General features: G+C 43.9%; 1 protein-coding gene across 1 annotated transcript in view; it reads left to right on the top strand.

The window, feature by feature from the left end:
• Positions 1-267: 267 nt before the first annotated feature.
• sgpl1 (sphingosine-1-phosphate lyase 1) overlaps positions 268-12,544 on the top strand; it is a 76,419-nt gene continuing 64,142 nt past the window's right edge. Inside the window, exon 1 of the mRNA XM_048563470.2 lies at positions 268-466. Within this exon, the coding sequence (XP_048419427.1) occupies positions 455-466 (12 nt within the window). The 5' untranslated portion in view covers positions 268-454. The remainder of the gene's footprint in view (positions 467-12,544) is intronic.

The raw sequence follows: 12,544 nt of genomic DNA, 5'->3' as shown, positions 1-12,544 counted from the left end.
TAGCATGCGTGTGGAGAGAGAGAAGGGAGCAGAGTTAACTTTTTGAGTGTGATATGACTTCCTTGGATCTGAATGGCCTGAACGGCCTCCTCTGTACTGTCGTGCAAGGAAGAGGTCGCGGGGAAGCTGACACTGTCGCGCAGTACTGCCGCCGAGTCTTCGGGTGGCGCTGCCGCACCCTGTTTGAGCGGCCGACGTCTCCCCCTCCGCTGCGCTAGGTGTCGTTGCGCTGGGAGGGTGGCAGAGGCGCCGGAGAAGGCGGGGCCGGGCGGGGGCGGAGACACAGCGGCAAGCTCCTTGCCGGGTGAGAGAGAGAGGGAGGGAAGATCGGCCGGTGCGTTAACTGCGAATCAGAACTCAGTCAGGAAAGCGTGTGAGTTTCGGAGCGGCGGCGGTGGCACCATCATCACCGGAGTTACGGGGCGAGACGAGTGGATTCCGGAGGAAGCGGAACATGGAGACGCGGGTGAGTGAGTATGGGAGGATCGGAAGGAGGGTAGTGGCCGGCGGCAGGGGTCTCGGTCGCCCCGGCAACGGCCAACGTCTCGCTCGGTGACGTGCCGACGGATGGGTTGATGTCGCTGCGAATAACGTCATTGACGTGACATCACTGGCCTTACTCCCACCACCCCCCTTTTCATAGGGAGGACCTTGCCCCCCCCCCCCCCTTGAACGCCCCGGGGTGGGGGCGGGGGAACCCTCTCACTGTCCTTCACGACACTACACCTCCCTTCCCCCGCCCGTATCCAGATCAACTCTACAGGTTTGTTGAATACAGCACGATCTCAACAAAGCACCTTTCCCTCACACTCTGTAGGTTTGTTGTGTGCTGCTGATTCCAACAAACAAAACAACAATCCTCCCCCCCCAACCATCCTAAATCCCCGAATTAAAACTCAAAGAACTGTGGATGCTTTTAAATCAGAAACACAAACACAAGTTGCTGGAAAAAATCAGCAGGTCTGAAGGCATCTTTGTTAACGTTTTGGGTCCAGTGATCCTTCCTCTAAGATCCTGGATTGACTCATCCCTGTGCCCCTTTCCTTCTGCCCTTGACACCCACAGATATGCTGCAGGTGGAGAAGGAGTGTCTGCACTGTCTCTTCAAATGAACACCATCACCTGCTGCCAATTTCCTGTTTTTACCCCCCATGACCTCGCATGTTATGTCTATCCAAATATTCATTCATTGTGCTCTTGATTGTCTCAGTTGAACTTGCCTCCTTGTAACATCAAGACAGCACATTCTGGACCCTAGATAATAAAGTGTGGCAGTGGATGAACACAGCAGGCCAAGCAGCATCTTAGGAGCACAAAAGCTGATGTTTCAGGCCTGGACCCTTCATCAGAAACAATTAGAGAAAGGCTTCTCCGATGAAGGGTTGAGACCTGAAATGTTAGCTTTTGTGCTCCTAAGATGCTGCTTGGCCTGCTGTGTTCATCCAGCTCCACACTCTGTTATCTCGGATTCTCCAGCATCTGCAGTTCCCATTATCTCTGATACATTCTGGACCCTAACTTAACTGCAATTACACTCTCATCATGTTTGCACCTCTCCCATTTATCACCTGCTGTCTTTTGTACCACCTACTTCACATGGCCAGCTTCTGGATTCCCCCCCAACACCCACCACTGGCGCTGCAGTTATGAGCAGCTGTATGAATTGGAGGCAGGAATTTGATTTATTATCATGCTTATGTTGACCGGTCAGCCCCTCAACTGCTCTGCCATGCAATACAATCATGTCTGACTATTTATATTTTGAACTCTGAGTTCCCCTTTAACTCCCCAACCTGATAGATTGATTCTTGTTTGCCAAGGGAATTATGGGTTATCTCTGCCTTAAAAGCATTCGATGGCCCGATCTCTACTGCTTTCTGAGGGTCTAAAGAGAGAATTCCAAAGTCGCCGAATCTTCTGACATGAAAAGCATTCCCTTCGTCTGTGTCCTAAAACAGCACTCTTAGTTCTGAACTGACCCACAAGAAGACACGTTGTTTCTATGTTCACCCAGTGAAGACAATTCAGGATAAGGTTGCTCAAGGCAATTGGCTAATTTGTGGAGTGCATCTGGGAAAGAAGGCTTTCCTTCATTCACAGCCTTCCTGCTGCCGCCTTTTGTTCTTTTGCATCCAGCCATTGTTACCAATCCATAATGTTTCCTGGAGAAGGTGATGATGAGCCATCATCTTGAACCACTGCATTCTGTTTGGTGCAGGGACACCCACCATGCAATTTGGATGAGAGTCCCAGAATTTTGACTCAGTGATGGTGAAGGAGCAGCAATATAGTTATGAGACAGAATGATGTGTGGTTAAAGTGGCGCTTGCAGATTGAGGTTCCCGTGTGTGCTGTTCCCGTGTGTTTGCCTTCTTTGTTCTTCTGATGAGGTTGGAAAGTGGGTTCAAGCCCCATTTCAGCATGTAATCTAGACTGAGACTTCAGTGTAGCCCTGGAGGAATGTTTGCAGGAACTTTTATTCAGACCAGATGTGTGACCTGTGGTTTTATTTGAAGAGGAGGAGGTCAGCCAGCAGGTGGTAACTAAAATGAATTTAATAGATTATTTAACTCTTATGCAGCCTGGTTATGGGTAAATTGCTTTGTTGCCCGACTTCAAAAGTGGTTTATTGGTTGTAAAGTACTTTGGGGAAGATTTGCCCCCGGCTTGTGAGCAGCACTTCGTCTCAGTGCACAAAAAAAGTCTCTCATTGGTGACTTCATTCCATGTGACTGAGTTGGTGTCTTGTGGGATGTGTCATATGATTACAACACTGAATACAGTACCCAGAGAGATAGGACAGGTGGAAACAAATTGTTTGCAGCATTTGGCTTCTGTTCAAGATAATGAGTCAGATATTACGTTTTTTTTCTGCTTCTCAAATCTTTCTGAAAGATATAAATCTGCTGATTGGCCCGTAGCTATTTTGGTTCTATCTTGTCAGATGTACAAGAATGCTCAGTACGTGACTCTGTCTCACTTATATTGGTTATCTTGTGATGGTATAGTTGGCTTTTGAAACATAGATATAGGGCAATCTGCATAGATATTGAGGGAAATCTTTCAGTACCTGGACCCTGTACTGGCTGTTTGGTTATAGTTCTGTATCTTGTCTTTATACAATGTTGTAAAATATCACCAACAAGAGTGTTGCCAAAAGATATTTGATACTAATCCACAGAAGATTATAATATTAAGATAGATAGCCAAGGGCTTTGGGGTCGAAGGAACTTAGCAAAGCAGATTAGTGTGTTAGGGGCCCTGTATGGTTTCATTATCCCTCAATACCTTTACAGACTCAAAACCTATCAATCTCAGCTTTGACTTTCTCCCACCGGAGGAAATAGGGTCAACAGAAAGAAACCACCAAACTCCTTTGATTGTCTTACGATACCTCATTTGAACTGCCGCTTTAATCTACTGTGCTTGAGAGAGTACAGCCCAGCCTGGGTTTTGTGCACCTGCAAGAGTGCTGTTCCAATCATTGGAAGCCAGTGAGGACCCTGTCCTCACATTAGTTCCTGCTCAGCAAGGACAGAGAGACAGTTTGCGGCCAGTGGAAGGACTACTTCGAAATCTCCTTAACAAAGCCTCTGTCTTCACTGCAAATGTCCTTGGCTGAAACCTGCAGCATGCTCCCCATCGCCATCTCAGCCCAGCCCAGCCTGTGGTGGAAAAGGCTTTCTGGTAGCGAAGGAACAACAACGCACCAGGAGCCAATGGAATCCCCACTGAAGTGTGCAAGTTTGGTGGAGAAGCACTGTTAGCATGTTTATGCAACCTCATTTCCTTTTAGCTGGAAGGACAGCATGTCAGGAGGTCTCAGATTTGCTGTACTAATGACCATCTTCAAGAAAGGTGACATTTCCAACTCTAGTTGCTACAAAGGAATTTCCTTGCTGTCAGCCACAGAGAAAGGAAATCCGAGAATCCTCCTCAATCACTTTCTGCCTGTTACTGAAGAGCCAGTTCCAGAGTAACATTGTGGATTCCATCCTCTAAGAGGCACAACAAACATGATCTTCACTATGTGGCAACGCAGGGAGTAGCACCAACTTTGCTGACCTCATTAAGGTCTGTGACTATGTCAGCCTTGAGGGATTACGGAGTGTCCTCTGCTGTTTTAACCACCCTAAAGGTTTGTCATCATTCTGAGCATGCTCCACAATGACAAGCAATGGATTCACCACAGACCCAATTCATGTTCAGACTGGTGATAATGGGAACTGCAGATGCTGGAGAATCCAAGATAACAAAGTGTGGAGCCAGATGAACACAGCAGGCCAAGCAGCATCTCAGGAGCACAAAAGCTGATGTTTCGGGCCTAGACCCTTCATCAGACCCTTTATCCCTCTTCCAGGGATGCCTAACCTGAAGAAGTTACCCTCCTCCCCCTCTGATGAAGGGTCTAGGCCCGAAGCGTCAGCTTTTGTGCTCCTGAGATGCTACTTGGCCTGCTGTGTTCATCCAGCTCCACACTTTGTTATCATGTTCAGACTGGGTCAAGCAAAGCCACCTGAATGCACAATCATCTTCTTGATCTTCCTTGATGCAATACTCCACCTCACCCTCAGCAAATTCCCTGGTGCAGAGGAGCTAGTCCACAGAATTAATGGGCCCCTGTTCACCCTCCACCGACTGCAGGTCAGCTACACGTTCATTTCATCCACTGCTTTTGAACCACAAGATACAGTTGATGTTTGTGTTTGCTTGCATTCTTATGCTAGGACCAAGCCTTCACCAATGCCTTCACCAAGACAGCTGAGAGCATGGGGCCTTATACTAAATGTAAATAATAAAAATGTCCTCTATCAACCACTGTCTTCCCCTTTCAGTTATCAAAATCCACAACGAGGCCTGGGATAAGGTAGAGAAGGGTCAAGGCTGGAAACGTCAGCTTTTGTGCCCCTAAGGTGCTGCTTGGCCTGCTGTGTTCATCCAGCTCCACACTTTGTTATCTGGGATAAGATGCACCACTTTCCAGATTTTTGGAGCCTACTGTAAATGATCGCTGCTGACCAGGTTCAGCACCTCAGACCTGGCACCAAGCTTGTGATCTGTAGAGCGGTAGTGAGACCCGCCCTTTTTTTATAACTCAGAGACATGGACTGTTTACAGCAGGCACCTCAAAATCCTGGAGAGGTGCCAGCAGCGCAGTCTCTGCAAAATCCTGAAAATCCATTGCCTGGAGAGATGCACCAACGTCAGCGTTCTCACTCAGGCCAGCATCACCAGTATTGACACATTGACCGTGCTTGATCAGCTCCACCAGATGGGCTACTTTGTCCGCATTCCTGACATGAGACTCCTGGATCATGCTTTGTTCACGGAAGTTTGACATGGCGAGAGAGCTCCAGGAGGACATGGGAATGCTGCAAGGGCCCCCTTGCAACCTCTTTCAGAAAGTGCAGTATTCCAGTTGATTCCTGGGATATCCTGCTTGAGATTGGCTAAAGTGGAGCGCAAGCATCTAGGAATGATCTCTATACATTGAGCCTCATTGCAGTCAATAAGTTGAACTCTGGTGTTGTCAGAGAAAGCAGTGCATGGCAACCGATGGCCCCTCTCTTCCACCCCAACCCATTGTCTGTGACTGAGACTATAAGTCGTGCATTAGACTGTTCAATCACTTGAGAACTCATTTCAGGTGTGGAAGCAAGTCATCCTCTATCATGAGGAACTGCTAAGAAGCAGGAGGCAAACCCAGCCTACAGAGTTTCCTCACAGAAAGCACCTCCAACAAAACAGGAAAATTGTGTTTGGGAGCTGAGACACTGTCATTTATGGCTGTGTCACATTGCCTTAGCTGAATATCCCAAGGGTTTGAGTTGCTTGGAAAAGATACTTCTTTTCTGTGCTGAATTTTGATTGCATTAATGTCACAACATGCAAAGATAGAAAATACTGAGTGGAAAGCAGGAAACATCTCCTACATAGCATTACCAGATTCTGTCTGTTTCTAATTACTTTCCAGGAAAATGCCAGTCATCAGTGATCCACTAATTACTATTTGGTATACCCAAGTCCAAAAAGTCCTGATTTTAACCCCAAAATAACATTTCCTGCTTTGTATGTCATTAGGTGCTCTGGGCAAACCCTGATTACAACTGTGGGACTAAAGTGATTTTCAGCTCTTGAAATTGCTTTTCCTGTGCGGTACTAAGTCTTTTCAATGTATTTCTAGGATTTCTGCTTTGCTACTTTCGAACTTGGCACTTAAATTTAGTTTTAACAAAGTGTATTTGAAAAGGAGTATTTGTAGCTATTTAGTATCTTTAAATTTAACAAATGGTTACTTGTCAGTCTTATTCCTTTCTCTCCCTACTCCTTGCTCGCGGTGACTGTCTCTCCATTTTAGGTCTTTTCTGGTTATTCATCATTTCTGGAAATCTGAGCTGGAGGTGTCATTCATCCGTAGTGATGTCTTGCTATGAGGAAACCCATCTTGCATGTTAGCAACTGTTTTTAGATTTAAATCTCTGCTTCTGACGTCTGGGGAACTTGGCACAATTAAATATTGTTCTTGTCTTTATGCGATGTTGAGAATTCAGATTTAAGGAGGGAATTCAGCATACCACTACACAGCTGTCTTTCATTCTGTTTCTTACTACCAGTTGTAGTTTTAATTGTGTAGAGAAGTGTGTGGTTCCAAGTTTAAAAGTCTTTGTTACCTTCAGTGCTGTTCTGCTGGCCTTCCACTCTGTGTCACCTTAAGCCTAATAGAATATTCTCCATTTGCCATGAAGAGTGCAGTTTCAACAACACCCAAGAAGCCCAACACCATCCAAAAGAGCTACCTCCTGTAAGCTGTTGTCTTAACTTGCAGCAAGTCCCATTCACACATTATCCCCGGTTTCATGGACGTGTTTTGACTCCCAGTCCAACAACTTCTGGAATTTCAAACTTTCATCTTTGTCTTCAAATTCTTTCACGATGTTTCCCTATTTCTGTCATCCATCCAGTTTTGCAGCCTTGGAAATCTACACGTACTTCCAATTCTGGCCTCCTGAGCATCCTCGAAAACTGTTTCTGCATGTATTGGTGGTGTTGATGCATTTTGGTGTTTTTAATGCATTTGAAAGGGCTGTATAAATCCAAGTTGCTGCAGTTGTAACCTTGCTTTATCAAGGATCTGAAAGGGACGTGATGTTGCTGAAAGATGCTTTGCTAGTTTTACAAGATTAGGTTTAACACTTCATTGTCTGAAACTAAAGTCTGATCTGGTTATGTGCCAAATAACTGGACTTGGCTTCACTAATTTGTTCAGTTAATTGAGCAAAAGTCTTTACTTTCTTGTTTCCTATTCATTTCCTGTGACTGTTGCAGGGAGAAAGGGAACTAGAGATATGATTGGAATGATTCTGAGGAAGGTTGGACATGGTAGGTCCTGAGAATGTTCACCTTCCAAAAAGGATCAGGACAAGAGCACAGTTTGAAAATGATGTGATTCCAATTTAACGGAAATTTCTTCTTGAGGATCATTAATCTTTGGAATTTTCTTCTGTGGAGACCAGTGGGGGCTCAGTCATTGACTAAATTTTGAGGCTGAACTAGATAGATTTTGGACGGATAAGTGAATTGGGTGTCATTGGGAAAAGGCAGGAACATGGAGTTAAGAACTCGTTCACATTAGCCATGATCATGTTAAATAGCAAAGCAGGCTAGAAGCGCAGAATGGCTTACTCCTGCTTTTGTTCTTACTCCCACTCCTGCTGAAGAAATGTTACAGGATTTGAAATGTTAACTCTGCTTTCTGTCCACAGCTGCTTGCAGATCTGCTGAGTTTCTCTGGCTATTTCTGTTTTTGTTTGTTTCTACTTCTGTTAATTGGCATGTCAGTACTTCATATGAACAAGTCTTTGGGAACAGAGGATTGGATTTGATTGAATATTCCTTTTACGTAGCTGGCAGGAGCATAATGGGCTGAATGGCTTCCTTCTGAGCTGTAGATTTCAATGAAACCAGTCCATTGATTTTCTTGAAATGCAATTCGTTACTGGAAGTTGAGTTTGGGCGTTGTTGGATCATACTGTTAAAAGCAAGAATTTATGTTGGTTTTTTTTATCTTTGTATAATATGTAAGTTTTGTGGCCAGTCACAAAGCATTTATTTCCCCACTGACGCACAGTGTGCTTTCTACAAGAAGCAATGCAACAACTCACCAAGACTCCTCAGGCAACATATCTGAAACTCAACCATCTAGAAGGACAAGGGCGGCTGTAACATGAGAATGCCACCAACTGCAGGTTCCCCTACAAGCCACTCACCATCTGATTTGGAAATGTATTGCCATTTCTTCAGTGTCACTGGGTCAAAATCCATGAACTTTCTTCCTGATAGCACTGGGAGTATCCCTACACCAAATGGACTACAGTGGTTCAAGAAGGCAGATCAACATAGTTTTCTCCAGGCAATTAGGGGTGGACAACAAATTCTGAGATGTTTACATTCCAAAATTAAATAATTGAATAATAAGTCAGGGTTAAAGGGAGGAGTATTTTATAATTATGGTAGGAAGCAGAGACACAGTTCTGATAAACATGTTGTGACATTTATGGAATCATTTCCAGACTCTGGATTCAGTGTGACTTGGAAAGTGTGGCTGTGTGATATCTGCTGTGTGGCTATGTGTATAGCTATTATCCAGTTCTCTTTTCAAAGTTACCTTTCTATCTGTTTCTATTGCCCTTTCAGACAGCAAATTCCAGATCATAACAATTCTCTGCATAAAACAAAACATTCTCCTCTCCCTTGAGGTTGGCTGCTAATTAACTTAATTTTTTGCCCTCTGCTAACATTTGTGCCAACAGAAATAGCTGCTTCTTATTCATTCCATCACAGCCTTTGTGATGTCCTTATTCTTCCTTCAGTTCAGGTCTTGGCTGTCGTTCAGTTAGTAACACCCGCACTTGAATCAGAAGGGTTGTGGGTTCAAACCCCACCCCAGGGGATTAGTACAAAAGGCAGGCTAACATGATAGAATGGATCAGCTATTAAGTTGAGGCTCTGTCTATCAATCTCAGGTAGATGTTACAGATCACAGGGCACTACTTCACAAAAGCGCAGGGGAGTACACACTGGTGTCCTTTGCCAAAGTTTGTCCTGAGGCAGCATCATAAAAGAAAATGGGAAAATGCAGTCATCATCACATTGCTGTTGTGGATGATCTTCTGCACAGATTGGCTTATACTGACCTTGGATTGATTCCATCAGTGGCAAGACAGTTAGGCGTATGCGCTTGTCTTACATTTTTAATGCAGTGAGAGGAGGTTGATCCAGCAGCGTCTCCTTATTGATTTGTATGATGTTGAGGTACTGGTGTTGGACTGGGGTGGACAAGGTCAAAAATCACACGACACCAGGTTATAATCCATCAGATTTATTTGAAGACACAAGCTTTTGGAGTCTTGCTGCTTTTTCATGTGTGAAGGAACAAGACTCTGAAAGCTTGAGTCTTCAAATATATCTGTTGGACTACAACCTGGCATCATGTGATTTTTGACCTGCTCAATTTGTAAGCATTCAGTTTCAAGTCTGTGCGGTTTTGGAAATACATTGAGGCTGCAGTCATACTGCGTCTGGTATGAACCAGGCCAGGTGTTTGATTTAGTGGTAGGTGGGAATTTGGAGAGAGTGACCATAATTTGATTACATTTAGTTTAGCGATGGAAAGGGACAGGAATATGCCACAGGGCAAGAGTTATAGATGGGGGAAGGGCAATTATAATGCGATTAGGCAAGACTTAGGAGGCATAGAATGGGGTAGCAAAATGCAGGGGATGGGGACAATCGAAATGTGGAGCTCGTTTAGGGAACAGATATTGCGTGAGCTTGTTGTGCAAGCTGGCTCTTTTGGATGGTGTTGGGCTTCTTGGGTGTTGTTGAAACTGCACTCTTCCTGGCAAGTGGAGAATATTCTATTAAACTCCTGGCTCATTCCTTATAAGATGCTGGACTGTCTTCAGGGAATCAGGAGATGAGTTATACGGCTGCTGGATTCCCAGGCTCTGACCTGGGTTGCATTCTCCTCAGTGTTTAAGGGAGTAGAAAATTTAAAGGATGATCTTGATGCAGATGACTATCTGTGTAATTTTAATTACAATATGGCAAAATAATTTAACATACACAATGATGGTAAACACCTGAAGTTGTGAATATTTTTTTGTATTTGTTCATGGGATGCAGGCGTCAATGGCTGGGCCAGCATTTATTTCCCATTTCTAATTCATCACAAAACATTTAAGAGTCACCTACAATACTGAGAGTCTGGAGTCACACAAGGCAGATGATTAAGGATGGCAGATTTCCTTCCACCCCCAAGGAGGGTTGGTGAAGCAGATGGCTTTTTGCTTTTAATTCTAGATTTTTAAAATTGAATTAAAATTTCAACATCTGCCATGGTGAGATTTGGACTCATGTCCCCAGCCATTACTCTAGGGTTCTTGATACTAGTCCAATAATATGAGCACTGCACGGTCTCCCCTGTTGCCATGAAGAAGCTGGTAGTGAGCTGCTGCCTTGAACTGATGTGTGAAGAAAGGGCTATGGTAACAAGCTGAACTCAGTCACTGGAGGAACAGATGGTGGAATCTGTACTGAAAACTAAAAGTGTGGAGATCACAGTGGGTCAGGCACCATCCATGCAGGGAAAGCAAGCAAACGTTTTGACTCCAGATGACTCTTTATCGGACTCTGATAAAGAGCCATCTAGGCTCGAAATGTTGGTTTGCTTTTTCTCCGTGGATGCTGCCTGACCCGCTGTGATCTCCAGCACTTTTTGTTATTATTTCTGAACTCGGTCACTTCCAGCTACCTCCTTTCCCCAGCCTGTAATCTGTGACTATGTTTTTACACCATGTGCAAGCACTTCTCAGTGCTATGTTCCATTGTCAGCTGCATTTCATTATGATTTATCAGTTTCCCAATCCCAGTCCTTCCTAGACTGCCCCTAGCCTTGTGAAGTCTGTCGTAAATCATAAAAAGGGAACTAAGACTTCATTGCGTAGGAATCTGAATGTAAGCATTGCATGACCAGGCCAAGAGCAGGCTGTTCAATATCGTTTCATAGGCGTGTGACTTGTTGACAGACACTCCTCAATCCCATTTGCATTCTTGTGATTTTAGTGTTTGTAAACTATAATAATAGTCTAAAAAATAAAATCTATGGGTGTTTCATTCAAATAATTAAGGATAAATTATTTCTAGGTCCAGAAGAACTGATAAGTAGAGGTAACAAATTAAGGTATTTGGCAAAAGAGCCAGTGGGGAGTAATTCTTGTGTACAGCGAGTTGTCCTCTTTGGAATGTGCTGCCTGAGAGGGTGCTGGAAGCAGAATCAACAATAGCTTTCAAAAGAAATCTGGCAACATACTTGACCAGGAAAAAAATTGTAGGGAATGGAAAAAGAACAGAGGAGTGCAATCAATTTAAAATTCTTTCACATCTACCACAATTACCATGAGTTCAGTCACCTCCTGTATTATGGAATGCTTTGATAAGTAATCATTTTGTATAAAATGAATCTTCTCTCTATCTTTCAGGATTGATCTTTAGTAGAGTTGTTTGTGGGAGAGAATTGTGGAAGTTAATGATGGATTAGGAAATTTTCTGAATTTTTTTGTTTGTGTTATCATGTCACTGTTTTCAGTTGATGGCTTTGGTTTTATAAAAAGCCCCTTCCTGTGCTGACTTCAGTACGAATGATGTAATGTCACAGAAGTGTTGGACTTGCGCCAGCTTGTGTAACAGTCTGTTGTGCTGGCTTTGGCTTTTTTAAGGGCACATGCAAGTCACTAGACCAGGAGGGAAAAAAAAACAGATGCTAAACCCTATGAAATGCTGCCTCCCCCACCTCTACCTCATCAAGAGGCTGCTTAAAACACTTCAATCAATTATCTTGTCACTTGTTCTAATATCTTCTCTTTGACTCAGCATGAACTTGTGTTTGATAAGGCACCGGTGAAATGTCTAGCAGTGTCCTGATATGTTAAGGCTGTATATCAGTCTAAGTTGGCATGTGGTCTTGATGGACATTTTATCATACAAAGTTAGAGTGTTCTGTGCTGAACAATCTGCAGCAGATTGGGAAAAAAAACTTGGAGGTTTCAGGGCAGAAGGACTGAGCATAGTAACTGCTTTAATTACTCTCCTTTTGTAGGGGCTGACTTGTCTGTCTCACGTGAAGAGCTCCTGACACTCCCATTGTCATGTTTCAGTTATGAACTATTAGTCATATTAGGAATGTCGAGCAAAAACACCTGAATCATGATGGTCATTGTGTAAATTCATCAAGGTCCACTTTGATTCTTGATCAGATGTTGTAATCTTTGAGACATATTTGAGCAGAACATTAAAATGTTGAAGGTGACTTTTAAATGGCCCCTGTCGAAATGTATGGTTGGAACCTTGTGGGATGTCAATGGTGAAAGTCCCAAACCTGCCGCCAATTGCCCACTTATGTTTTAACAACAAAAGCAGCCCACTGTCAGGTCGCCCTGTTATATTTTATGATGAGGCTGCACTTCTCCAAATTAACCTGCTTGGA

Source organism: Stegostoma tigrinum, chromosome 37 (assembly GCF_030684315.1).
Source record: "Stegostoma tigrinum isolate sSteTig4 chromosome 37, sSteTig4.hap1, whole genome shotgun sequence".
NCBI classification, from domain to species: Eukaryota; Metazoa; Chordata; class Chondrichthyes; order Orectolobiformes; family Stegostomatidae; genus Stegostoma; species Stegostoma tigrinum.
The sequence above is the reverse complement of the archived record's forward strand: the minus strand, read 5'-3'. Positions and strand labels throughout refer to the sequence as shown.